This window comes from Rhinolophus hipposideros, assembly GCF_964194185.1.
Source record: "Rhinolophus hipposideros genome assembly, chromosome: 1".
Taxonomy (NCBI): Eukaryota; Metazoa; Chordata; class Mammalia; order Chiroptera; family Rhinolophidae; genus Rhinolophus; species Rhinolophus hipposideros.
In genome coordinates, this window is record NC_138047.1 from 10060523 (window position 1) to 10088445 (window position 27923).

The window sequence follows — 27923 nt, forward strand, 5'->3', positions numbered from 1 at the left end:
TATCCCCGCTGTTACATAATCTGCTCAGGAGTCTAGCAAACTTTGCACTTGATTTTTGTCTACTTACGAAAATTCGTTTGGTCACTAACTATCCAAACCCAATGAAGGTTGTATGTAAATATAAACTGCTTCCCCCGCCAAAGGTCCCTTGTCCAATATAACATACCTTCTTAAACTCTCTTAATGGGGTGAAGAAACATTGTAAGAAAAGTTATTCTTTCCCGAATCTGGATGGTTTAGATATGAAGGAAGTTCTGTCTACCAAGGTTCGCTGTCAATAGCTCTTACCCAGCTCTATTTGAGAGCAAACCTTGAAGGAAATACCAGCTCTTCTGCTGCGGAGCGGGCAGGCCTATCTCACATGGAAGGAGGCACTGGCTGCGGACGCCTTTAGGAGTCACTTGTCTAGGCCCCCGCGGGTCCGTTCTCTGTGGTTAGAGCCCGGGCGTCCGCTTACGCCCGGCTCCGCGCCCAAAGCTGCAGGAGAGTCCAGTGAGAATCCCAACAGCAAGGTGTGTGCTGGGGTGGGAGGGATAAAGGTAGAGGCGACAGAGGCGGACGGGATCCTTCTGCGCTCGCGGCCTAAACCTACTCACCTACGGGTTGGCTTCTATTTTCACAGCTGGCTTAAGTTGTAGCTGTCAGTGGGCACAAACCCGATTCCTGATCGAATCTGACCCACCCCTCCCTTACGCCAAGGGTTGTTTTTTAAAAGGCGGGGTTGTTCCCTTCCACATTTCCTAAGGCTGCACATGGGACAACGCACTGAGCGAGAATGACAAAGGTGGGGAACAAAACCGGTGATTTCTCAACTCCTTAAAACTGTGTTGGGTCCTTTTTCCTTTACAACAGAAAGGGAGGCGAGAAAGCAAAACGGGACAAGTTGCAAATGACAAGACGTGGCGCCGCCGCCGCCGCGGGAGTGCCGGGGGCCGAGAAGCGCGCCGCGGGCCGCAGCGGGGCTCAGGCCACATTACGTAACCTCCCGGGTGGGCGGGCCGCACCGAGGCGGCCGCCGCGTTCCTCGCGCCCGCACCCGCCCAGACCCTGCGCGGCCGTTTCCGGCCCACGTGGCCAGCGCAGGCTCAAAGTCCAACAGCACCTCGGGGCCTCGGCTGCCACACGGCGGCGGGAGTAACGAACTGGGCCCCCAGTCTCCCGCCGAGGGAACGCTCCCTCCCCAGCCCTCAAGGGCCGGCGCGTGGCTCCCTCTGCCCGCTACCACGGCTGCCGCCGGCCGGGCGGGGAACCGGAACCCCCAGAGGGTCGTCCCGCCCTCTTCTCGCGGGAACTGGGAGAGGAAGAAGGTTGGGCGACGACGGAGATGTATAGCCAATGAAAGTGCGGAAGGGCGTGATGGACGGCCCCCCGAGCCCCGCCTCTTCGCCCTGCCCCAGCTGTGGAGCCCCGGGTCGCCGCCCGCCCTCCCTCCCCTCCCTGCTCCGCTCTTCTCTTCCCGTCTGAGGTGGCGGCGGCCTCACTCCTGTCCGGCTCCGTTTTACCTCTCCTCTTGACTTCCCCTTCCCCTGGGGCCCCGAGACTGGCCTGAGCGCCCCCCTCGCGTTGTCAGGGTGACCACATAACCCCCCCGACCCCCAGAATCCTGCGCTTTCTCCTTTCTCCGGGCTTCCGTCCTCGCCGGCCCCGCCATGAATGAGGAGTACGACGTGATCGTGCTGGGCACCGGCCTGACGGTGAGTGCTGAGTTCCGCGCGGCTGCGGAGGACCTAGGGGGCGCGTGCAGGCCCGGCGCGCGGGGGCCGGGGCCCGGGGGCCGGGGGCCGGGGGGCCGGGGGGCCGGGGGCCGGGGGCCGGGGCCGGGGGGCCGGGGGCCGGGGGCCGGGGCCGGGGGGCCGGGGGGCCGGGGCCGGGGGGCCGGGGGGCCGGGGCCGGGGGGCCGGGGGGCCGGGGGGCCGGGGGGCCGGGGGGCCGGGGCCGGGGGGCCGGGGGGCCGGGGCCGGGGGGCCGGGGGGCCGGGGTCCGGGGGCCGGGGGGCCGGGGGCCGGGGCCGGGGGGCCGGGGGGCCGGGGGCCGGGGCCGGGGGGCCGGGGGGCCGGGGCCGGGGGGCCGGGGGGCCGGGGCCGGGGGGCCGGGGGGCCGGGGTCCGGGGGGCCGGGGGGCCGGGGGGCCGGGGGGCCGGGGCCGGGGGGCCGGGGCCGGGGGGCCGGGGGGCCGGGGGGCCGGGGGGCCGGGGGGCCGGGGCCGGGGGGCCGGGGGCCGGGGCCGGGGGGCCGGGGGGCCGGGGGGCCGGGGCCGGGGGGCCGGGGGGCCGGGGGGCCGGGGCCGGGGGGCCGGGGGGCCGGGGGGCCGGGGCCGGGGGGCCGGGGGGCCGGGGTCCGGGGGCCGGGGGGCCGGGGGCCGGGGCCGGGGGGCCGGGGGGCCGGGGGCCGGGGGCCGGGGCCGGGGGGCCGGGGTCCGGGGTCCGGGGGGCCGGGGGCCGGGGGCCGGGGGCCGGGGCCGGGGGGCCGGGGGGCCGGGGCCGGGGCGCCGGGGGGCCGGGGGCCGGGGGGCCGGGGCCGGGGGGCCGGGGGGCCGGGGGGCCGGGGCCGGGGGGCCGGGGGGCCGGGGGGCCGGGGCCGGGGGGCCGGGGGCCAGGGGTCCGGGGGCCGGGGGGCCGGGGGCCGGGGCCGGGGGGCCGGGGGGCCGGGGGCCGGGGGCCGGGGCCGGGGGGCCGGGGTCCGGGGTCCGGGGGCCGGGGGGCCGGGGGCCGGGGGCCGGGGCCGGGGGGCCGGGGGGCCGGGGCCGGGGGCCGGGGGGCCGGGGCCGGGGGGCCGGGGGGCCGGGGCCGGGGGGCCGGGGGGCCGGGGGCCGGGGGCCGGGGGCCGGGGCCGGGGGCCGGGGGCCGGGGCCGCCCCGCACGCCCCTTCCTCGGTCCGCGCCAGACCCCGCCTGCGCCTCGGAGGGGCTCCTCGTGGACAGTATTTTGTCGTCTTTCCGGCTGCTTTTGGAGCGGAGTCGGGAAGGAGCGTTGGGCTGGGTGCGAGCGGCGCGCTCCGAGGCGTCTGGGCCTGCGGCCGCGCGGGGCCGGGTGGGTCGTGATTTGGGTGGGCCGTGTCTGCCTGCGAGAGGAGGACCGGGAAATGCAAACGCAGCCCAGTAGGTGACTTACTGGACAGTGACGACGACGTAAAAGTAGGTGGAAAATGAGTTTCGCGGTGCTACAGAGCAGACCAAAGGAAAGCCCGGGCCGGGGGTTGCTGCTCCCCCACCTCCCTTCGGTGGAGGCCTCTCCCGAGTGGAAACGGAAAAGCACCAGGCGGCGTGGGGGAGGGCGGAAGCCGCGCTCGGTGGCGTGTCATTTCCTCCTTAGCCTGCAGCCACGGCTCCTAGTCTGTGGCTGCCACAGCTAGGGAAAAGGGTTGTGACAAGTCGTTGGATAATCACTGTTTTGTAACTGTTCAAGTTCAGTTAACTTAGATTTTTTGGAGAGTATTACTTTTCTTATCCCCCTCTCCCACTCCAAATAAGCATTGTCCATTCTTGTAACCACCCTTCCGCCCCACTTACTGAGCATCGGTAGGGATGGAAATGGCTGTTCTCAAACCTTGTCTGTCAAACGTTTTCTCACTTGACCTTTGCCATCTTTTCCTTTTGTTTGGTCTGTTCCCCGCCTCCATTGTCTCTTCTCAATGCTTTCCCCTAAGAAACGATTGGGGATGGATTGCTAGAGAGGCCAAGTTCTCTACCGGCTTGCTCTTTTCAGGATGTTAAAACATAAATCAGTAACAGCGTAAAGAATACAATTGTAACTGGATGCCAGGTGTTACTAACACCGTGGTAGATTTATTGCGTCTGCTTAGAGACCTTTAGATAATAGTATTTTGCAAATGATGAAGGCAAGTGTGTTGTGTCTTGTACTTCTCTGTGTTGTTACGAAAATGAAGACTATTCGTCTTGCAGAAGAATTCCATTTGAAGAGAGGGCCATTTTCATTATCAGTTTTTTTTTTTTTTTTGGGAAAATTTTTTTTGGATTTTGGGCTACTGCATCTTAATCAGATGAACACTGATCTGTGTCTTGTGTATCCTGTATAATCTGGCCTCACATTCAAGCCATCACTTCAAATTTATTAAAATGCGTTATCTCTCGGGCTCGAATTAATATTTTTTCCAGTTAACACCCCAAATTAACAATTTTAGATTGCTCCAGACAAGAGAAAACCTTTGAACTTTCACTTGGCTAATTTTTTAAGAAGAGGTTGTTTTGAACTAGAATTGCACTTTTCTTGCCTGACCTTTTTCTATTTATAGTGATTTTTGGTGATGGTTGGAGAATACTTATTTCTGAATGCTTCATTAGGTTTGACCAGTCCAGAAATAGACTCGTGCCTGGCTAGAAAATAGTACCAAATAGATGAGATTACTTATCTAGAAAGTTATTTAGTCATTTTGAATGTGAGGTATTTGATTGGATTTCATTTTTGGTGGTGAGTTGGAAGACTTGGATGTCTAAATGAATAGGCCTACCCACTGCACCGTTGTTTCTTCAAGTTTTAAATGGCCTAATTGGGATTTTGAACTGAGTTTATTAGTCTGTGACGGATTTTGCCCAATGGCAGTGTATTGAAAGAGCCAGTTCTGTTTTTCCAATTTGCTGGAAAAATCGCTGGTTTTTCAAATTTGCTCTTGATTAAGGTCAGTTGAACGTGAGCTTGAGTGCAGATTCATCAGATTCATCGTCATGTGAGTTCAGAAGCATCACTTTGTATTAAAGATTCAGTCTTACTGTATAACAACCAAGTTAACGCACTTTATTTCATTGGATTGTGACCTGTTTGATGAATGGTAGATGCATACTTAACTAGAAATCAGACCAATTTCTCCTGTCATTTTATAGCTATAACTTTCATCCCTGTGAACCTTCCTATATTGTTTTATGAGATGTTGAGAATTATATCAATTCAGAGCAATCATATTATTACCGTCATTGCTAGGAGTAGTGGTGATGGGATGATTTGGTAATAAGTCTTCTACCCTCATTTTTGCTGATACTAGGACTTTGATTACTTCAAGTTAAATGAATAGACCACCCAAATTAAAAACTCTCAAATTAGAAATAACTTTGAGTGTTTACGGTGAACATGCCATTTAACTTTTTAAATTTTTTGGTTTATAAGTATTTAGTGCCTGAGATTTAAGAACCTAAAAACAGACATACCAGTGGTGCCGAAAAAATGTATACAAGTGAACACTTTACTTTGGTCAACGTTGCTCAAGCAGTAGTTAGCTGTAATCAGAAGTGTCTGGATGCTGATGGTAACCACTTTGAGCACCTCTCGTAATTGCAGAAGTCAAACATGACTTGTATTCATCTTTTGTTATTAGTATATATTGAGAATTATAAGTTTAATACAGTGTTTTCCTTTCTTAAAATGTGTATACATTTTTTTGCTACCCTTTGTATGCTCTCAGTTACCAGTGCCAAATGTTACATGACCCCAGTGTGTCAAGTACTTTTAATGCAGTTAACTTCTTACTTTTAATATAAAGTACTGTCATTGTTTTGTATTGGTTGTTACGTTTAAAATAAGGTCATATTAATTCACAAATATCAATAGTTAACTCTAATAAAGAAGGCATACAATGATTTGCTATGAATTCGAGCGAGATTTTTATTCTGTCTAGGAGAAATGGAATATTTTGTATAGTAATTGAATTTTCTAAGGAATTGAAGGTTATCCCTTTAAAGAACCACAAGTTGTAGATAAAAGCCTTTGCAGAGGATAACACAGCTTCTTTAACAAAGTAAGCAACATAATTTACTTGATAACTAAGATTTCACGTAGTGAGGATTAATTACTGTGATGCCAGAATGCAGTGAAGCCGCTGAGACTGAGTGAGGAATGTGGCCCTCCTGACTGAGGTGTCTCAGGCCTCCGGGCTTTGTGGATTCTTCCCTCTGCTTTTCATTTTTCCCTTTGCTTAGTTTGCTGCAAGGCTGGCGACTTTTACTTTTCTTTGATTTCACTTGTGTAGACATCCTCTGACCACGTAATTTGCTACTTCTGATTAATGGGTGTTTAGTTTGGTCACTTGAAAGATATATCACAATATTCATGTACACTGGCTCTATGCTCTTCTATGCTTAAGTTGCTCTCTAAGTAGGAAGGGAGGTGGCCGTTAACTTCCAGGTTTCGAGGATACTATTTATTAAGTTGGTACAAAAGTAATTGCAGTTTTTGCAGTTTTTCTCAACCTTTTAAACCGCCCTTACTTTTGCACCAGCCTAATAACTATTCAGGCTACTTCTGTACATAAGAGAAATTTGCCTCGTGTATTGTCCAAATAACTTATTGATTATTGCAATTCTAGTGTGAAGTGTATGGTGCTGGAAGGAAGTGAACTTCAGTATCACTGATACGATCCTTCCCCCATCCCATTCCCCCATCCCACGTGTCTACACATACTGGAGCTTTGCTGCAGCTGAACTTTAAACTGTTTTATCTGGTTACTTTTTTTTCAATGTAGGAAAACATGAAATGCCAGATTGGGAGGGGGGCAGATGCCATTATCATAAAGAAGGTGGAGTCTCAAGATGGTTTTATAGTTTTAGTTATTTTAGATGTGACTCTGTGTGTTCTTATTCTTCTCAGGTCAGTTGTGTAGGACTGAAATTAATATGGAGTACTCTCATCTGTTAGATTTGAAACCGATATGTTTCTTAACATTCATATGCAAATTTCCTGCTAAAAATTATCTGTATTCTTCACATATGATGAATGGACCAGATTTTCTAGTGCAAAAAAAGGGGGAATTAATTTAGAGTATTTTATTTTCTCTGACTTTAATATGCTTTGCTTGTAATTCTGTACTCACCAGATAGGTAGTAGTAGTAGATTTTAATTTTGAGTTGTTAATTTTGGAAGATATTAACATTTTAGGATCGTTAATACACACCCATGCACAGGTATGATTAATACATTTTATCGGTGAGTACTTTTTGTCAATGACACTTCATTTCGTGTTTTAAAGCCAAATCAAAAGTATTATGTTTAGGCTACTATGTATTTTATTCTTTTGGCAATGTAAAAGCAGTCTTTTATAGAGGGGTTTAGAAGAATTGGTGGGCCTGAGGATTTTTAATGAGCTTTCATCATTTTTGCTCCAAGTGATGCTTTTAAAGGTACTTAGTGTCAGCTCCTTGGACTCAGCTGAATCTTGAAATGATTGGGCTCTTTGTTAGTCTTTAGCCTTCAGCGCTTGCTTTAGAGATCCAGCGAGTGGGTCGCACTTATTTGCAGTGGAGTGTGAAAAGTTGTATGTAGAAGCTATGCAACACGCAACGTTGTTCACTGTGATTTTGCTTCCAAAAGGTGAACCTTGAAATCTACTTTTGTCACATTTTGGAAATGTGTCTGTTTGGTCTTTCTCTGTCTATTGCATAACCTATTTTTGAGACAGTAAATGTTATGCTACTTGCATATAATGAACCGTATGTTAGTTCTTTAGATTTTTTTTTTTGATCAAGTGAATTGCTTTTGACGGTATTAGGATTGTTTTTTGTAGTTACAAAATACCTTCAGATGTTTATTAAGACACTGTTAAGAAAGTGAGAGAAGGCAAGCCACAGAATGGAAGAATACACACACACACACAAAACAAATAAAGGACGTTTATGTATCCAGAATATATAGAGAATTTTTATATAGCAGTCAAAAAAAGGACAGAAAGCCCATCTTAAAAATGGGCATATAATTTGAATAGGCACTTGTCAAAAGAAGATACTATAATTATCAGTAAACTACAAATAAGTGCTCTACCTCAGTAGTCAGGAAATGCAAATTAAACCACATCCTAATTAGAATGGCTAAAATTAAAAGGATTTGAAATAACAGGAACTTTCATACACTGCTGACAAAAGTGTAAGTTGGGGGGCGGCTGGATGGCTGTCATAAAGGGTGTCATGCTGGGTCTCAGCTCCCGCTCCCTATATAAGAACGCAGGACTTGGAGAGGTCAGAAAGGAACATCCACGGAGCCATAGATGGGGGGAGTCACACCACTATATTCTCGCTGTCGGCTGGGTTGGAGACACAGGAAGCAGGAGCCACACGATCCGCAATCCGTCGTCCACTTCTATGTGCCAACCAGCCAACCCACTTGCTAACTGCAATCGTGCTTTGCTTGCTAGCTTAGCCGTGGCAGTTATATCAGTGGCTAATGGCTTAACTGGTTACAGCTGATGGCCATCTACTAACCGAGCCAGCACCTTTCCATGTGAGGCCGAGAGCCTGGAAACTGCTCTCTGGGATTCTGTCTCCACAATGGCTCAGTTGGTTAGAGTGCGAGCTCTGAGCAACAGGGTTGCTGGTTCGATTCCCACATAGGCCAGTGAGCTGTGCCCTCTGCAACTAGATTGAAGACGACTACTTGAGCTGAGCTGCTGCTGAGCTGCGGAGGGGCGGCCGGATGGCTCAGGTGGTTAGAGCATGTGCTCTTAACAACAAGGTTGCCAGTTCAATTCCCGCATGGGATGGTGGGCTGTGCTCCCTGCAAGTAAAGATTGAAAACAGGGACTGGACTTGGAGCTGAGCTGCGCCCCACAACTAAGATTGAAGGACAGCAACTTGACTTGGAGCTGATGGGTCCTGGGAAAAACACACTGTTCCCCAATAAAGTCCTGGAAATACACAGTGTTCCCTTTCCCCAATAAAAAATCTTATAAAAAAAAAAAGTGTAAGTTGGTACCACCATTTTGGAAAGCTGTTTGACAGTATGGATTGCAGTTGAACGTATTTGTACTCGCCTTGATAAATATCTGACAAATGAGTACAAAAAAGACCTGCTGAGAATGTTTATAGAGCATTATATGTAACATTCAAAAATGTGAAACAGTGCAGATGTCCATCCTAGTGGGATGGGTAAGTTGTGGTTTATCTGTGGTATATTCATTCAACAGGATCTCTACGGCTTTGTTACGCAGTGTTGTCCATGGATCAACTGCTTCTGCAACGCCTGAGAACTTAACTAGAAATGCAGATGGTTAGGCTTCACCCAAGATATACTGAACCAACATCTACATTTTTGCGTGATCCCAGGTGATTCTTACGTTTAATAAGGGTTGGGGAGCGCTGCTTTCGCACTGCAGTGGTTCTTGAAATTGGTCCTGGACCAGCAGCGTTAGCATCACCTAGGAACTGGCGAGAAATGCAAATTTGCAGGCCCCATGCCCAGAAGCTCTTGGGTGGGAACAGACCATCTGTTTTAACAGCCCTCCAGGTGATTAGATGCAAACTGAAGTTTCGAGAATCTGCTTAGCATTTAGAGTTCTAGCAAGTTCACAGGTGGTACCTACTTGGAAAACATATTTTGAAGTCCACTGCTTGCAGGGTTAGGCAAAGGTCCTTCTGTAAAGGTTTAGAGAGGAAATATTCTAGGTTTTGTGGACCATATGGTCTCAAGTATAGTCATAACTACGGTCTGGCTGTGGTACAGTGAAAACAGCCACAGTGTATAAACGCACGAGCATGGGTGTTTACCAGTGAAACCTAATTTACAGAAAGAGCCTGTAGGCCAGACTTGGCTCCTGGACTGTGGGACCTACCTCTGTTCTGTAGCAGTGATTAATGATAAGGAAATTTCGACTACATGCAAACCATGGATCAATCTTGTAAATATGTTGAATAAAAGGTGTACACAAAAACTGTACATCGCGTGATTCCATGGATTCTGAGTTCAAACACAGGCAGAACAAACCTTTGCTCTTAGGAGAGTGGCTGGGGTTGGGGAGTAGTTATGACAGGAATAGGGCACAAGGCCTGTGGAGCGCTCGTAATGTGTTTCTTGGTGTAAATAAAGTGATGCTCCCTCTTGGAGGAAAATTTGAAGCTGATAGTAATTTAAAACATTTAAGAATGCTAAAATGAATAGATACATTGTGGAAGAAAATTAAAAGTTTTTTTTTTTAATTTTTTTGTTTTTACTGGGGGATATTAGGGAACAGTGTGTTTCTCCAGGGTCCATCAGCTCCAAGTCGTTGTCCTTCAATCTAGTTGTGGAGGGCGCAGCTCAGCTCCAAGTCCAGTCGCCGTTTTCAATCTTAGTTGCAGGGGGTGCAGCCCACCATCCCATGCAGGAATTGAACAGGCAACCTTGTTGCTGAGAGCTCAGCTCTAACCAACAGCCTTGCTGCAACCCCTAAAATAAAGTTTTCAAAGTCATATTTCTATGGGGGAGATGAGATTGTTCTCTGCTACCAGGGGTCTTTTGGATAAATTTGAGAAATACTAAGGATTTATAAAAACATGGAATTTTCTTTCTCCTTTTAAAAAATAGTCTGATCTCCAAAACCCCCTGGTATAATGGTTTTGAGTGAATCTGTATCCCACCTCTGGTTCTTCTCATTAATTGTATTCTTTCTTGAATTCCCCCCACCCCATCTTGATTTGATGTGTCTTAGCTATCCATGTTTTGTTTACCTTTTTCTTGAGAGGTCGTTTATAATCCTCTTGATTTTCAATGTATTGGTGGTTATTCTGGATGCTTCCTTTAGGGCTCTAGTTCTCAAACGCTGGTCTCAGCATCCGTTGCATTTGTAAAAATCGAGGACCTTGAGGTTTTGTTTATAAGGATTACATTTATCAATATTTATCGTATTAGAAATCAACATTGAGAATTTTCCAATTTTATTAATTGACTTAAAGATAATGATAAAGGCATTAAATGTTACTGTATATAACATTTTATGAAGTACACTTCCCCAAACAAAATACATTTGTAAGAGTGTATCATTGTTTTACATTTTCTGCACGTCTCTTTACTATCTGGCTTAACATATAGCTGGACTCTCATACCTGTGTTGGTGTTCAGTCTGTGATGCATTGTCTTAGCTGAAGTATATGAAGCAAGTTGGGCCTCATACAGATGTGTAGGAGGAAAAGGGAGGAGTGTTTAAGTAGCCTCTCAGATTGTTGTGGATATTCGGTGATTTATACCAAAACACAAGTGGCAGCTTTTTTTTAAGGTAAATTGCAATAAGAAGTCTGAATACACTTCAGTGAACACTTCCAATTTTATTCCATGAAAATCCCTTAATCTAGCTTGCAGTTTGAATTCCTCTTTTATCTCCCAGCACAGTTTTGTAACATCATTCATTGGTCATTTGGGAAATACTGGTTTACTGAGTAACGCAGACCTTCCGAATTGTTGACACATTTCATTGTACAATATCGGAAACTCCTATTTGTTAATGTCATCGTGCTATTGTCTGAAAAGCCCTTTAAGTATTGGAGATCTGATGTGGACTGCTGGTGGATATAAGTTTCAAAATTCAAATTTTCACCTTTTATTTTTTGGCAAAAAAAATTTATATTCTTAATGTTCACATTTGAGAAAATGTCTGCCAAATGCCTACATATCAGTAATCATAGTTCGTTCGTTAGTTGTTCTTTCAAATAAAAATGTTGGTCTATGAAAACAGTAGCTGTTTTAACTTCTAAATAAGTCACACAAAAGCTTTCCTTAAACCAGAATGGCTTTAAGTGTACATTCAACAGTGGTCATTTTTAATGCTTCATCAGGGACATTCGTAAGTAAAACTGGCCTTGTTTTTTAAACTGCGAGTACCTGGGGGCGCAGAATATAATCACTAGTGCACTTTAGAGCTACTGCCATGGTTCATTTTATCCACATTGATCTTGCACCTTCAGTGCTAATGTCAGCATAGTAAAAAATAGTGAGTCACGTCTTCGTGTTATTATGAAAATAGTTTCACCCTTGGGACCAGGACCCACAGGAGTCCACAGACTGCACTCCGAACCCCACTTCAGGGCGTGGTCCTTGAAGTATATCGTATATTGCACAAACATGGGTATTAGTTGCTAAAAGAATGTTTCATGACAGGCTTTTTTAAAAAATAAAAGTATCTGTTTGAAACATGCTGTAGCACTTTCCTTCTTATGCTTTCCCTGTAGGAATGTATCCTGTCAGGTATAATGTCAGTGAATGGAAAGAAAGTTCTTCACATGGATAGAAACCCCTATTATGGAGGAGAAAGTGCATCTATAACACCTCTGGAAGATGTAAGTATTGGAATAAATTAATGTCTTTTATACTTTGAGTCTTTTACTTGTGAATCTCTATTCCTTATAGGTGGTTTTAATTTGTTATTAAATAGATTATCTGTAGCACCATAATTTTTCAGGAGCTCCTAGTTTGAGGCTTGTAGAAATTGATATTGTGCCCTTCGTTGCCATCTAGAGCAGTTATCTCTCAAAGTCAATAGAGGGATAGACTTTTGATGAAGACCTACTGTGTGCCAGGTACAATGCCAGTGTTTTCCACCTGGTCTTACTTATTCTCCCAGTCACTCAGGGATACTTTTATCTCCATTGTTCAGATGTCAAAATAGTCTCTGTGCGGTTAAAATCACAGAAGTGGGCTGTGTTCCTAGGTTCCGTGACTCCAGAGCCGAGCTCCTTTCGCTGTACTGCCGTTTCCTGCTTTTTAGAACATGGGCACACGAAGCATTTCCAAAGTGTGTTTTGCTAAATATATTTATTTCACTGTATGAGCTTTGTTCATCTCCCACATGTATGGATATGAGTTATCAATTCCTTTTTAAATAATGACTGATAAAATAAACTTAATATTTATATCAAAAAGTGTTTCTCTATAGTTAGGCATACCGAAAAGTTGAAAGAATAATACTAGTGGATCGAAAACCTTCCGTCTGGATTTAGCACTTAACACTTTGCTGTATTTGCTTCATGTCTATGTTTTCATGTTACTAGTTTTGAACCACTGAAAGGAACAGACATCATGATACATGACCTAAACATTTCAGAATTCATCTGCTGAAAATAATATTCTCCTACATAATCATAATACTGTTAATCACATTTAAGAAAATTAACAATATCCAGACCATATTTGAATTTCCCAGTGATCCAACCAAGAATGTTAGATTGCTGTGTAGTAATTTTTGTTTTTTTTAACCAGTTTAAACATTACTATTGAGTTGTTTCTCTTTATTCTCTTCATCTACTGAAGTCTCCCCACTTTTTACTTTTTCCTTTTGAAAAGTCCAGGCTAGTTTACAAAAAAGTATTGTTAGGTGCTTCATATTGCATCCCAGGGGCAGGCACGTAATGCCTGTCTGCCCCACTGTCCACAGTGCTGAGCTGAGTGTGACCCTGGGTAAGCTGAGGACCCCAGCACTGCATTGTACGTCATCTGTAAGGACGTGTTGGTACCATTCTTTCCACACCTAGTACCTTTATTAGCTAATCTTTAATAAAATGAGCAAGCTGTCTGTGTGCGTGTGTGTGTGTGTACGTGACATACTCAAGGACTTGGGGGATTTTTTGCTTAATTCTGTTTCACCTTAGCACTGTTGTCAGTTTGAATATTCTCACATTTTAAACTGCAAGCTTTTCATCTAGAGCTGCTACTCATCTCATATAAATTAGAATTTAACTGGAGCTAATTTTAATCGTCTTTTCCGGTTTGAAGAATCCAAAATGTATTTTGAACTCCTTACATAAACACAGAAGCAAAAATTAAGCCTTTTGATAGCTTTTGATCTAGGAGATAATGAGTTTAAATGGTTTCTACAAGTAATAAGGAATGGGTCTGCGGAACTAGTATGTCATTGACAAATTGTTTTGTATTCTTTTCTCCTAGGGAAAAACAAACACCACCTCTGCAGTACTTATTTTAGCATTCAGTAGTTTAGTAATATATTTAATTTACATGTGTATTGGAACTTCACCCCAAATTTTATCTGATTAAAAATGAAATGTCTTTGTTATATTTTATCTCATGTAGTGTGTTATTATACATAAACCATGTCATCGAAAAACAGTTGCGAAGCATAATGAAGATTAAATTTTGTTACATTATGAGTATTTTTTGTTTTGGTTTTAGTTATACAAAAGATTTAAAATACCAGGAGCACCACCAGCATCAATGGGGAGAGGAAGAGACTGGAATGTTGACTTAATTCCCAAGTTCCTTATGGCTAATGGTAAAGAATTCTAACTTAAATTTGTCACAGTACATTGAATCTGATTTAAAAGTAGAAACTAACTCTTGACAGAAGGTATTACTTCAGGTATGTGGAAATGGATTTTGTTGAATGGCTACAGTATGATGAGTAATATGGTCCGTTAGAGGGGTCTAGAGGCTAGAAGAATGGAGGGAAATGGAGGGTGGTGACTTATTAGTGGTTGGTTGTAGAGAATGAAAATTATGATGTGGCACAGTGCATACCAAAATTGTAAGCATTTATTACAGACTTTCCTGTTGATGCTTTGGTGACAATCTTAGAAAATTAGGCCTTCAGATATAATGTTTTGTTTCAGTTTGTAGGCTTTCAAAATTATTTTTTCATATTTTTGCTCATATTTTTAATTGGAGGAGCTAAGTATCTTTAAATTGCTTGATATTCGTATCTTTTTCTGATAGGACATTGCAAAACTAAATTGTTGGTATAAATCTATTAATGTTTCCTGAAATACAGTATATGTCACCCTTCTCCTTTTTTGAGTTTATAGTTTGTTTTAATGGAAATATTTAATTTGAATTTTCTCTGAAATTTAAAGTTAACTATCATTTCTCTTTAGGTAAGTTATAAACAAAATTTTTTATTATGTAAATAATAAAATTATTAAAATTAGAAAACATAGATAAGCAGAAGGAAATACAATTTACATAATCAGAATTTACCGTCTAGAATTATGGTTAATGTTTTGATGTATAACCTGTCCAGCTAGCTAGCTATATATTTAAAAAAAATTTTCTCCCCAATTAACATATTTTTCAGCCTATGTACTGTGAATGTTTGAGAGTGAGAGAGTGTGTGTGTTTGTGGGATAAACCTCATTGTATACTCCTTAGAGCATATTATGGAGGACAGAGACAGTGCTTTCTTACCCTTTTTCTTTGTATTGCTAATCAGCAGTAGACTGAGACCACCCCTCCCCCAGTAGCTTTACCAAGACTGCATATTGTTCATTTTAGTTTTGTCGTTTTGTCATGCCAGAAGGCAAAATGATGGAGTTTTTAAATATAGCTATTAGCAGATGAAATGTTTTTTTGGTGTTTACTGGCTTTCATGTTTTTCAGTGAATTGTCCAGCTTGCGCTTTGCACATTTTTCTGTTGAGGTTTTGTGTTTTTCTGTATTGACATGAAAGAACTCTTTGTAAATGCTGTTAAATATACCCTTTTAAAATATGTTGAAAATATCTTTGCAGTTTGTGATTGGCCTTACATATTACTGTTTTATTTTGTGTGTTAGTACAAAAGCTTTTAATTTCTTGTAGTCATCATAGAGATTGATCGTCCCTTTTTTTTACTGCTTTTGATTTGGAAGAGTATGCTTAAATTTTTTCTCTCTACCTCACGGTTATAAAAATACTAACATTTGCTTCTAATGGTTTTATAGTTTCATTTTTTCACCGTATAAATAAATTCGCTTATTTTATCATAAATTATTTTATTATCCTGTTTGAAAAATAGAGATTGCAGTTTATTTTTTTTTAAATGGCTAATCAATTGTCTCTCAATACCATTTCTTTTCCACTTTGATTTGAACTTTTGTAATATGTTAAAATCTTACACAGCGGTCTCTATTGTTTGTCACTAATTTGTGGACTAATTAATTATTAATTGTACAATGTACAATTAATAATTGTACAGTGTACTTTAACATCTGGCTGCACAAAGCTTTTCTCAAAAAAAACCAAAAACAAACGTGTAATTTGTCCTTTCAAGTGAGCTTTAAAATAATTTGATTTCTCAAAGAAGTTGGCTGTTTTTCGTATACCAAAATGTCTTTGGTTTATAGATAGGTAATATTTTTAATTGTAACCTGGCTTTTTCTTTATCTGAAATTACTGTTTGTTTTAATTAATATAAATTTACTTAGAAACTGAAAAGCACAAATAGCTGAAAAATTTTGCCTATGAGTTGCCTTTCTTTAAAATATAATAGAAACTTGAAAGAAACCCATACCCATTTGCAAAAGTACTGTAATTCTAAACTTCATACCTGTAACAATTTTGTAGCTTTTACAAATCAAGTTGAAGTTATTAACCTTGAAGTTGTAACATTAAAAAAATACTTCTAAGTATGCTAAGCAATAGGTATGCATTCTTATTGTCCCATTTAAAATATGGCTTTGGAGACCTTTTTTTTTTTTAGGAGTTATTGGACAATGCTAAGAAAAAATTGGGAAGCCATTAGTATTAGTAGGTGTACTTTTATTTCTGCTAGTTTTTGAGGATAGTAAGATATAAGTTATAGTTTGAATTGTGTGGCTTTCGTAGGTCAGCTGGTTAAGATGCTGCTTTACACAGAGGTCACTCGTTACCTGGATTTCAAAGTGACTGAAGGGAGCTTCGTCTATAAGGGAGGAAAAATCTACAAGGTTCCTTCCACTGAAGCAGAAGCCCTGGCGTCTAGTAAGTAATTTTATTTTTCTCCGAATGTTAAGATTTTATCATGGAAATGAATCTTAGAGATTAATTTTAATGTCCTCTACATCGTCCATCCATCCACTCATCCAGTCAACAAATAGTTACTGAATGTCGGTCACGTGCCAGACACCATTCTGGGCAGTTGAGAGTACACCAGCGAACAGAATGTTCAAAATCCACCCTTTTGAAGCTGAAAGAGTGTAAATGACCTGCCCTATATCATGTAGGTTTCCGGTAAGTTCGAGCCTATCTGGTTCGAGCCTATCTAATGCTCTTTTTATAACAATAATTCATAGGAGCCATTGTTTTGTTTGTTTCCTGTGTGCTAGGCTCTGTGCTAAACACTTCACAGAGCCATAATAATGCTGTGGAGAAAGATGAAAGGAGGAGGGAGTGTTGGCGGATAACAGTTTTAAATAGGGTGATCACGGGAGGCACTGTCATATAGAAGTAGCTGTTATGAAAATTGTATAGCAGGAAATAGCATTTGAACTTTCAAGTCGGACTTTCAGAATGAGCGCTGCATCTCTAACCTGCAATTGCAGTGGTGTCTGGCTCTGAAGCCAGAACAGCTCGTGAAGGCGACCACTAGTCGGCGACATAAAAGGGGCGGGGAAGCAGCTGGAGCATCTCCTTGGCTGGGAAACAGGAGTCACCAGCAGGACTGAGTGTCGCTGGGCAGGAGGAGGAGGGCAGGGAGGGAAATTAAGGAAGAGAGAAGAGGGGGGTTTAGGAAAACACTGTAGATTTTTATTATGATTTTTTAAAAGTTATGCAATAACCCCACAATAAACTGTTGTGGGAGCTTTAGGTTCTAGCAGGTGCCGTCCACCGGTGTGATCCCGGGTTAACAGTGCATTGCAGTGGCGACTCGTGTTCCTTTCTGACTGTCTTCCTCCTCCACTGACAGATAAACGTGTGTCTTAACTACTGTGCTGATGTGGTAATAGAATCTGTCTTTTTAGCTGTATGCCTAATTAACTGTGTGTGCATTCTGTCCATTTTTTTTTAACGCTAGGTTGTAAGCTTGAATTTAAAAAAATTAAATGCAGTCAGCTGTCAGTAACCGCCTTGTGATTTGAATTTTCAGTTTTGTTGGTTTCATTACAGTCTTGGGAGAAATAATGTTGAAAATATCAACACATTGAACTGTTAACAGATATAAAAGAAACACTTGAGTGTGCTATTTTTAAAGCTATAGTTGCTTTTGAAGTGGCTATATAGGTTAAGAGATGGGAAAGAGTCAGCAAAACCAGGAAATTTTCTTTTCCTTTGGCCTTGTCTTTCTACTAGCTCTATACTAATAGTAGAAATACTTTCCAGTAGGAAGAACAGAGGGTTTATTATGTGGTAGTTTATAGCTGCTTGTCTCCTCACCTGTTTTTTTAGTGTAAAAAGTAGCGAACCGACTATATGGGATGTCATTAAAGTGAGTGACTAGCAGCATAATCAACACGTACATTTCTGTGAGTCAGTCTGTGCTTGGTAGCTAAGCCTCTTTCCCATCAAATGCCAGAGGGTACCTTAGCATACAGGAAAAGAAAAGGAAGAGCATTCAGAATTTAGGCAGCTGGCCCAGGATAGATCAGAGTTGTTAAAAAAACATTCAGATGAGTGCCATCCAACTCATCTACCTTGTGCCAAAAAGTGACACAATTAGACATACTACACTTAATTAAGTACTGGTTATAATTACTTGTAATTGTACTATAAAAGTGAAGACCTGACTGATCTGTTGCAGTTGTGTCAGTTTATTTTAAAGTGTCCAAACCCCCATATCTTAAATTGGACTTTGAGTTGGAACCTCAGCCGATCACACAGCATCTTTAAACTTGCCTCTCACACGTTCTTTTCCTCAATGTGTCTGTTATATGTGCTTTTTGAATTCTTTTTTAGGCTTAATGGGACTGTTTGAAAAACGTCGCTTCCGAAAATTCCTAGTATATGTTGCCAACTTTGATGAAAAAGACACTAGAACTTTTGAGGGCGTTGATCCTAAGAAGACGACAATGCGTGAGGTGTATAAGAAATTTGACTTGGGCCAAGACGTTATAGATTTCACTGGGCATGCCCTGGCGCTTTACAGAACTGATGAGTAAGTTGGTGGGTTTTTAGATTTACACACTTTTTGGAACACTGAATTTCCCAGTTCTCTAATGTGGAAATTCTAACAAATACATAGTCATGTTACACAGTGAAAAAAGGTTCTAGTTGCAAATTAATGTTAGAGCCTTTTAAGTAAAATACAAAGGTATTGAATTGCACAAATACCTGAAAGTATCACTTTAGAAAAAGATTTTAAAATGGACACAAGCATGAAAACCAAAGTCCTTTTCTGATACTCATTTCCTCTTCTTCAGCTATTTAGATCAACCATGTTGTGAAACCATTAATAGGATTAAACTCTACAGCGAATCTTTGGCAAGATACGGCAAAAGCCCATACCTGTATCCACTGTATGGCCTTGGGGAACTGCCACAAGGATTTGCAAGGTAAGAGAAGAGCCCACATTTAACCTGGGTGCTAAAACCCCACTGATCCTGCATCTCATCTTCTAAAGAAGAATAGGAGATACGGTTGTGAGTAATGAGATGAGACATATCTGTAATGAGATGCTTTCTGTTTTTATTGAAGTAAAATTTACTTACAGTGAAACCATGGATCTACAGTCAAAAAGTTGAGTTTGGATAAATGTATAAATCTGTAACCAAAACTCCATGATCAAGACAATGGAACATTTTTCTCACTCCAGAAAATTCCCTTATATCTCCTCTAAATCTCCCCTCCCCCTCACAGACACTGTGGAATTACAGCGGTGGTTTCTACCCCAATAGATTACTTTCACCTGTTTCTGAAGTATTTATAGAGGGAATAGTACAGTATGTACTCATCTATGTCTCGCCTTTGCTTAACGATATTTTTGAGATTCGTCCATGTTGATACAGGTGCTGGTAGTTGGTTTTTAAATTACTGAGTAGTATTCCATTTTGTGAACTTCATGAATGTACCACATTGTTCTCTGGATGGACATCTCTGTGGTTTTCAGTTCTGTGGTGTTGGGAATGAAGCTACTGTGAGCTCAGGTATACGTCTATGGACATGGCTGTCACTCGGGGTAAATGCGCAGGAATGGGATTGCCGGCTGCCTGCAGGCGGGTGTGGAACTTCACAGGACACTGCCAGACAGCTTCCAGTGGCTGCCTGTTTTACATTGCGCAGCAGTGTGAGAGCTGTCACTGTTCCTGTCCTTGTCAGCATTTTGCGTTGGCGGTCTTTGCAATTTAACCACCCATGTTGGTGTGACATGCTGTCTTGTTATGGTTTTGATTTGCATTTCATGAGGACTAACATTGATCGCCTTTTCATGAGCTTGGCCATCTGTATAATTCCGTGGTGTGTGACTGTTCGTGTCTTCTGCACATTTTTAAAGATTGGGTTGTCTTTTTGTTAGTAGGAGAACGTGATGTACCCTGGCAGCAGTCTTTGGTCAGATATGTGCATTATAAATGTTTACTTCCAGCCTATGGCAGAAGTGTTAAATGTTCATAATATATCAAGATTTTATTTTTGGTACGTTTAGTGCTTTTGGGGTCTCATCTAAGAAAGCTTTGCCTACCTCAAGAGCACAAAGATACTCTATGTCTTTTTCTTGAAGCTATATAGTCTCAGCTTTGTGTTTAAACTTGTGATTCATCTTGAAATAATTGTGTGGGGTGAGGTAGGGCTTCAAGTTAATTTTTTTCCATACCGGTATTTAGTTGTTCTAGCACCGTTTGTTGAAAATACTTTTCCAGTTGTCTGGGTGCATTTGCAGAAAATGGGTCTGTTTTGTTCCAGTGATTTATTTATTTTTCCTATGCCATCACCACGTTGTCCTGAATATTAGTTTTATAGTAAGTCTTGAAATCAGGTAATGTCAGTCCTCCACTCCGTTCTTTTTCAAAAATGTTTTGGCTATTCTAGGTTGCATTTCCACATATATTTTAGAACAAGTTATCAGTTCTAGAAAAAGTGCTTGCTAGAATTTTCATTGGGATTGAGTTAAATCTATAGATCAGTTTAGGGGAGTTATCTTAATATTGTTTTCCAATCCAGGAATGTGCTCTGTTTCTCCATGTGTTCAAGTTTTCTTTGTCTCAGCGATGTGTTGTAGGCTTTCGTTGGAGGGATCTAGCACTTTTTGTTCAAGTTTATTCATAAGTATTGTGTTATTTTGATGCTGCTGCTAGTGAAAGTGTGTTTTAAAGTTGTGTGCGACTAACACATGTACTTACGTATGTGACCTGTGTCCTGTGACCTTGTGCTCAGTACTAGTTGTACTAGTTTTATGGAGTTCTTAGAATTTTCCTTGTACATGGTTATCTCATCTGTGAAGAGACATTAGTTTCTTCTCAAAACCTTTGTGTTTCCAGCCTCCACCCCTTGCTGTTGTGCATTGGCCAGGGCTTCTAGAAGAATGAGTGGCAATGGGGAGAACGGACATCCTTGCTTTGTTTTCAGTTTAAGGGGAATGTTTTCAATGTGTATTGTTTTGTAGATGGTTTTGTCAGAAATTCCTTTTTATCCATAGCTTGCTGAGACTTTTTTGTTCCGAAGGGGTGTTGACACTCAATGATGCAGATTTTCATTACACTAATATTATGATCAATTACATAGATTGATTTTTGAATATTAAGCTAACTTTGCATTCCTGTGGCAGACATCACTTACTCATGATCTGTTTTCCTTTTAATTTAAAAAAATTTAATTTCATCTGTGTTGGTTAGCTGTCACTAATTGTGTGTGGTTCCCCATTCTGCCTCTGGTTGCTTAAAGATTTTGGGTTTTGGCAGTCTCACTAGGATTTGTCTAGGTGTGGTTTTGCTTGGGATTTGCTGAACTGCTTGGATATGTAATTTCATTTTTTATATCAGGTTGGGAATTTTAGAATCACTATCCTCTTCTCGTATTCTGTCCCACATTCTCTTCGCTCTTAGGACACCAATTACTTGTATGTTAGATGCTTGATTATTATTCCACAGGTCACTGAGGCTCTGCTTATTCTTCTCTTCACCTTTTTCCCCTCTCCTTCATATTGGATAATGCCTCTTGATTTGTCTCCAAGTTCACTGACTTTTGTTTCTGTTATTTCCAGTAGGCTGGTAACCTCCTTCAGTGAGTTTTAATTATTTTTTTAATATTGTACTTTGGAGATCTAGAATTTGTTTTTAAATAGTAAATTTTTCTTGTGAGATTCTGTATAATCCAGTTACTCTCCTGAATTATGTTATTTATAACAACATTCTTGAACATACATCCTTGAATGAGAATGTTTGTCTTTGACCACATTTATAATATAATCGCTGCCTTTAACCCTCTGCATTTTTAACATCAGTAATATGGGAATCTCTTTATATTGATTGCTTACCTTTTTTACCTTGGATCACATTTTCTTGTTTTTTTACATGTCTAGTAATTTTTGATTGTATACTGAACATATTGATTGGTTCATTGTAGAGATGCTAGATTTCTTTCTCTGAAGAGTATTGATTTTTGTTTGAGTAAGCAGGTAAATGGCCATTCACTTTGAAGTTTTGGAGGCTTGATTTTACACTTTTTTAGGGGGTCTTTTGTCTTTGGCTGAATTCTTAGTCCTGGTACAGTAAGGTGTGGTTGTCCTAGGGTTTCAGTGGAAACCCCAAGGTGTGTACCAAGCTCCTCTATTAGGACAGTTTCAAACTTCAAACCTGCAGCTGTAACCTCTGTTCGAATCTTTTTGCCTTTTAGCTGTTGTTTTTTGATGGCTTCCTTGGAGTTTCCTTCATGTACAAGCACTTCTGGAATTAAGGATTTGGAGAGATTTTATAGAGTTGGAGGACCCCATTTGTAGGGTTCCCCCCAACAATTTTCATGTCCTTTGACAGCCCCAAATTCTGTCCTGTGGCACCTTAAGGCAGTAAGGCCGCAGGCTTTTTGCTTGTGTCCTAGCTGCCCCACGTTCCGTCAGGGGAGGAGCCATTGGTGTGAACCACGTAGAGCTCTCATCTGGTTGCTTCCTCGCAAGTCTCTTCTCTACTTCCTGCCTGTTATTTCATCACTCTCAGTGCCTCCTGGTAGTTTTTTGGTTGTTTTGTTTATAAGCAGGAGGATTAGACCCATGTAAGTTCGTGTAATTTATTCAGTACTGGTATTGACTAATACCATTACTGGTCAGTGTTTTCTTTGCGCTTGATATTCCTAAGTCATATGAGACATCACATCATGGCTTGTTTTATAATTGATGCTTTGAATTGATTTGAATATTTGAAGGCCTTAAACTAAGGCCTTCTAGAAGGAAATTGAGCAAATATATATTGCCTATAACTCATTAAGATCTAAGAAAGAAGACTTGAGTATTTGAAACAATTATAATTATCAGTTGTAATTTTAAACATTTTCTAGGCTAAGTGCTATTTATGGAGGTACCTACATGCTGAATAAACCAATTGAAGAAATCATTGTGCAAAATGGAAAAGTGATTGGCGTTAAATCTGAAGGAGAGGTAAGTAGCTTTTAAAATTTAAAAACTGTGTTCTGAAAAAAAAATAAATAAATAAAAAAAATAAAAACTGTGTTCTGAAGAAAATTTTATTATCTATAAAGTACTTAATTTGCTATGGACAATGATGCTAGGTTTCAGACGGGTATGATTTCTTTGATTAGTTGGTATTTATAATAACTAAAGACTAGTAACAGGCTGTGCTTTATTTAAGAAAACAGATCAATACTTTGTTGTTTTATTGTTATGGGTGAGTTCTACAATAAGTATCCTGTATAGAGTGTGGGTTGGTGTCAGTTTTTTTTAAAATTTAGCTTTATTTGTGCTACTTCTAATTTATTGGTTGAAATTGGGCTTGGCCAGGACCATTTTGTTATTTAACTTTCTGTTATGTAATAAATTGTTAAATATTAATGACATTAGTGATTATTAACATTTGTTACCTAATATGGGGTTTAGCTGTGGAGCTGGCTAGGTAAAGTGTTGAGCAGTGTTTCTCCAATCTGAATTGAACATAAATCATTGTTCATCTTATTAAAGTGTCTATTCTGATCAGCAGGTGGATTGTGGGCTCTCAGGTGATTCCAGGCTGTTGGTCTCCAAAACAGATCATTCCTCTTTCATGAAATATCAGCTCTTACAATTAGTTCAACCTGCTCAAAAAAGGAACTCAAAAACTAAGTTTAAAGAAATACTTTGGTTTTCCTGATGGTATTCCATGGGTTAAGACCATATGAGCAACACTCACAGGTTGGCCGTCTGAACCAATAAAGTGGTAGACCTTTGAACTACCTTGTGCTTTCAGCATAATACGTGTTTAAGAAGTAAGGATCCACCTTAGAGACCTTTTGATTGCAGTTTCTTCTTTGCTTTACATAGCTGCTTCCTCTTAGGAAATTTTCAGGCTTTGCTATAAAGGGGAAGAAGACTACAAAGTGTAATTTATCTTGCTACTTAAGTTTTACTTAGAAAGCATAGTGATAAGATGCGAATGGTTTTGGTCAGTTTCTAATACTATTCCCATTTTGTAGAACATTTTACCGTTTACTGGGTTTGTTCACACATAATGACAGCCCTTAAATGTAGTTTCGTTTAATCCTTTCAGGTTGGGCAGAAACAGGATCTGCCCAATTCTAAAATTTACACTTCTGATCACTATGCAACGGTTTTCCTAATATTTGAATAGGATTTAGAACTGATGTGTTCCACTGTTCCAGGAAAATTTATAGGGATTGTTGGTGAAGGTAGTTTTAATAGTTACCTGTAGTTCAATAATTATCTACAGGTAACTTGATGAAGATAACATTCTATTCAAGAGAAAACGGCATCATTATAGTGTCTACAGTCATCGCGGACAGTGAATATTAGTCTTTCAATGTTTCGTTACAGATCGCTCGCTGTAAGCAGCTCATCTGTGACCCCAGCTATGTGAAGGATCGGGTAGAAAAAGTGGGTCAGGTCATCCGAGTGATATGTATCCTCAGCCACCCCATCAAGAACACCAGTGATGCCAACTCCTGCCAGATCATCATCCCGCAGAACCAGGTCAACCGGAAGTCAGGTGGGCTTTGAGGATCAGTGGATGTTTGTAGAATTTTGTTAGAAATAATTTGCTTCGTGTTTCATTCCAAATTCCTACTTTTATCTGCACTACTGTAGTGAAGAAGCTTACGTTGATACATGGGAAACAAAACGTAATGGATCCCTTTCAGCTCAGATCGTAAATCCTCGCAGGAAGTAGATTAACTAGCCTGGGTGTTGTGCCCCAGGCTGTCGCCACTGCCCGGGACTCAGGTTCCTCATCTGTAGAATTCAGAGGCTGAACTAAGATGAGCAGTCCCGTCTCTCCCGTTCGAACATTACGTGCCTGTGGAGGGTTACGCTCACTAGGGACCTGACTCCAGTTTCGAGTTGGTGACAGTGCTGCTTTTATGTCATTATTTGTCATCGTAATACATGTGGTTTTAGCAGTGTGCTGTGGAATAAAACTTAAATTCCTCTGATAAGACCAGGATTAGCTCTAAAATCATAATAGCTCATCTTTGCTTTAACCAGTTTTCATCCACTGGCATTTTCTATCTTCCTTTCAGTTAGAAGCCCTAAGTCTTTCATCAGAAATTCAATTTAACAGGGATTACCGGCTTTTCAATGGACAGTTAAGAGCTATCGGTATGAATTTTTCTTTCCATATAGGGAATCAAATCACAGAAGATTATTACTAGAACAAAGGGACTTGGACTAAAATAATCTTCCAGGGTTCCCAAGCAGAACCCTGAGTCTGTGAAAGTATGAAAAGAGGAAAAGGGAATTCAATAATTATTTTACATATTGGAAATTACAGTTAGTGTATACAGACTAATAGAACCTATGGAATTGTGAGTTTATTATGGCAACTCAAGAACAGCTTATGTTGATTTGTAATTGTATTAAATAAATGAGAAATCAATACAGAAGGTCCCCAGCTTATGATGGTTTGATTTATGATTTTTAAACTTTAAGATAGTGCAAAAGTGATAAGCATACAGCCATGTCACTTTCAGTACAGCACTGAATAAATGACATGAGGCACTCAACACTTTATTATAAACTAGGCTTTGTGTTAGATGATTTTGCCTAACTGCAGGCTAACGTCTGGGTTCTGAGTAAGTCTGGCAGGTCACTGCCAATCAATTCTTGATCTCCAGTCGGCTGAAAGGTGCTGAGTAGTTGCATATTCTGTGTATGGCCCTGTTTGCCTCCATAGACATAGAACTAACTTAGAAGGTATTGTCTATTCCAAGGAATTTTAACTCTACCTCAATGAAATGTGGGTGAGCCCTGAGTGCACACACGCCAAGTGTACAGATGTCAGCAGTGACGTGGCATTATTGTCCCCAGATATCTACGTCTGCATGATCTCCTTTGCACACAATGTGGCAGCACAAGGCAAGTACATCGCCATAGTCAGCACAACTGTGGAGACCAAGGAGCCCGAGAAGGAGATCGGACCGGCTTTGGAGCTCTTGGAACCAATTGAACAGAAGTAAGTGACATGCCGCGTACACCAGCTGACATCCAAGAGTGATTTTTGGCTCCAGGGACAGGCTAACCCCATGAGGACAATGAAAGCAGCCGTCCTCTCCACCAGCCTTCTTGTTTGGGCTTTGAGTTTCAGGCAGAGCAGTGAATTGGGTGTGGGGTCAGCTCACCTGTTCACTGAGTTCTTTTTCTCCTCCAGATTCGTTAGCATCAGTGACCTGTTTGTACCAAAAGATTTGGGAACAGAGAGCCAGGTGAGTGTGGCAGTCTGAAAAGGGTATTGTCAGCCTTTACTGTGAGACTTCCCTAAATAGTCTCAAGTCTTTCTAATTTTTATTTCCAGATCTTTATTTCCCGTGCATATGATGCTACAACTCACTTTGAGACAACCTGTGATGACATTAAAGACATCTATAAGAGGATGACAGGATCAGAGTTTGATTTTGAGGAAATGAAGCGCAAGAAAAATGACATCTATGGGGAAGACTAACCAGGACAAGTTATCACCTAATTAGGACAAACATAAAATTTGGCAGATGATTCATGTTGTATGAAATCAGTATTGTAAGGCCTGCTTTTGTGATCAAAGCTGATTGCAGAGACTGCACCGTAAATATTCCTCCCCTTTCTAATATCGTGTATTAACTTGTTTTCGTGGAGTGGCTGTTCAGAATTGGCAGGTGACCACACTCTGTACAGTTTAACCAATGCTGGCTTTTTTTTGTAGTGAAGGAGTTTGAAACAACGTGATACCGGCACAGAGAACTTGATACAGCATTTGTATCTTTTAATCCGTGTAGCCTTTGCAGTCCCGTGCTTCTGCTGCCCCAGAGCTGGGTCAGTGCAGTTTGCGTGCCATCTTTGTTGAAAGTTAAGATTGGGAATTGAATATTCCATAATTTGGGACAGCATCCCTAAGTTTTCCCTACAGCTTCCCATTTTGTGTCCTGTCAGGTATCACGACAGAGCCCATGCAGTACAGCCACAAGTTTGGTGTATGTGGGCCTAAAATTCTAACCCAAGTCCAGACTTTGAGAGTCATTTTGGAGGAAGCCTGTGTGCAGTGTTTTAACCTAATAAAATTGGTGAGAGCAAAGGGAATGAAAGCTATCCTAAAGCAGGTAAACGTAGAAGCTTCTTTTGTCCCGGGTGTGGCTTCTTCCATGGACCAAGCTGTAATGCAGTATTGATGTGACAGAGCCTCTAGTTCAATTTCTGTGTCCAAATGGCTCCAATGATATCTGTACTGCAAAATAAAGCCAAACTCTGGAAACCAGTTCTCTCTCGCTTGGTCTGTTTGTGTCCTGCTGTGCTGGCCATGACAGCTGTTTATTTCCTTCAGTAGAGCTGAGATTGATGCTAGGAGACTCCGGAGGAGAGGAGTGCAGTGGCTGCCGCACGTGGGCTCCCCTGTGGATGGAGAGTCCCTGCCATCGGGCTTCACTGTGAGTAGCCCCCAAATGATTCTTGACACACATAACCATGAGACTCGTAGATATTCTTAGTAGTGGTTTAGAACAAGTATTTTCCATACAAATGCAAGTTACTGCCTTTGCTAATTTTGCTTCTACCAGCAGTTAAAAGAACGTAAGTGTACCGTTGGGTGGAATAGGTGCTTTCATATGTCCATGTCGTTTAAGTTGTAGTTGGAAATCATGTTTAAGTGGTACCTCCTTCCCCCTTGACAGAAGCCTCAGTGCACATGCTGTCATTTACCTCAGGAATGAGGACATCGTGAGTGTATTCTCTTAGGGTGAAACGTCTGAAGGACATGTGACTGAAGTAGATGGCATTGGGGTAATAATCACTTAGATTGTTATTCAGATTGTCTGAGTGATCACTTTAACTCTGCCTCTCTCACACTATCGGTTTTGGGCCAGATAATTCTTTGTTGTGGGGACTATCCTGTGCATTGTAGGACGTTTAACAGCATCTCAGGCCTCTAGCCATTAGATGCCAGTAGCACTCTT

The 27923-nt window shown here is 42.3% G+C and overlaps 1 protein-coding gene across 4 annotated transcripts; it reads left to right on the top strand.

The window, feature by feature from the left end:
- Positions 1-361: 361 nt before the first annotated feature.
- GDI2 (GDP dissociation inhibitor 2) lies at positions 362-27229 on the top strand. 4 transcript variants are annotated; one of them, XM_081045209.1, is made up of 12 exons: positions 362-512; positions 853-1694; positions 11911-12018; positions 13865-13964; positions 16269-16403; positions 18315-18513; positions 18779-18910; positions 22839-22938; positions 24325-24496; positions 25813-25957; positions 26153-26207; positions 26297-27229. In XM_081045209.1, exons 2-12 carry the CDS (start codon positions 1650-1652, stop codon positions 26441-26443), a joined length of 1338 nt encoding a protein of 445 aa, XP_080901335.1. In that variant the 5' UTR covers positions 362-512; positions 853-1649; the 3' UTR covers positions 26444-27229. The 4 variants fall into 4 exon arrangements, with proteins under 4 accessions (XP_080901335.1, XP_080901336.1, XP_080901337.1 ...); XM_081045210.1 differs by lacking the exon at positions 362-512 and adding an exon at positions 8898-9036 and having other exon boundaries at positions 1106-1694; XM_081045212.1 differs by lacking the exons at positions 362-512; positions 853-1694 and adding exons at positions 2932-3132; positions 8898-9036.
- Positions 27230-27923: the final 694 nt, after the last annotated feature.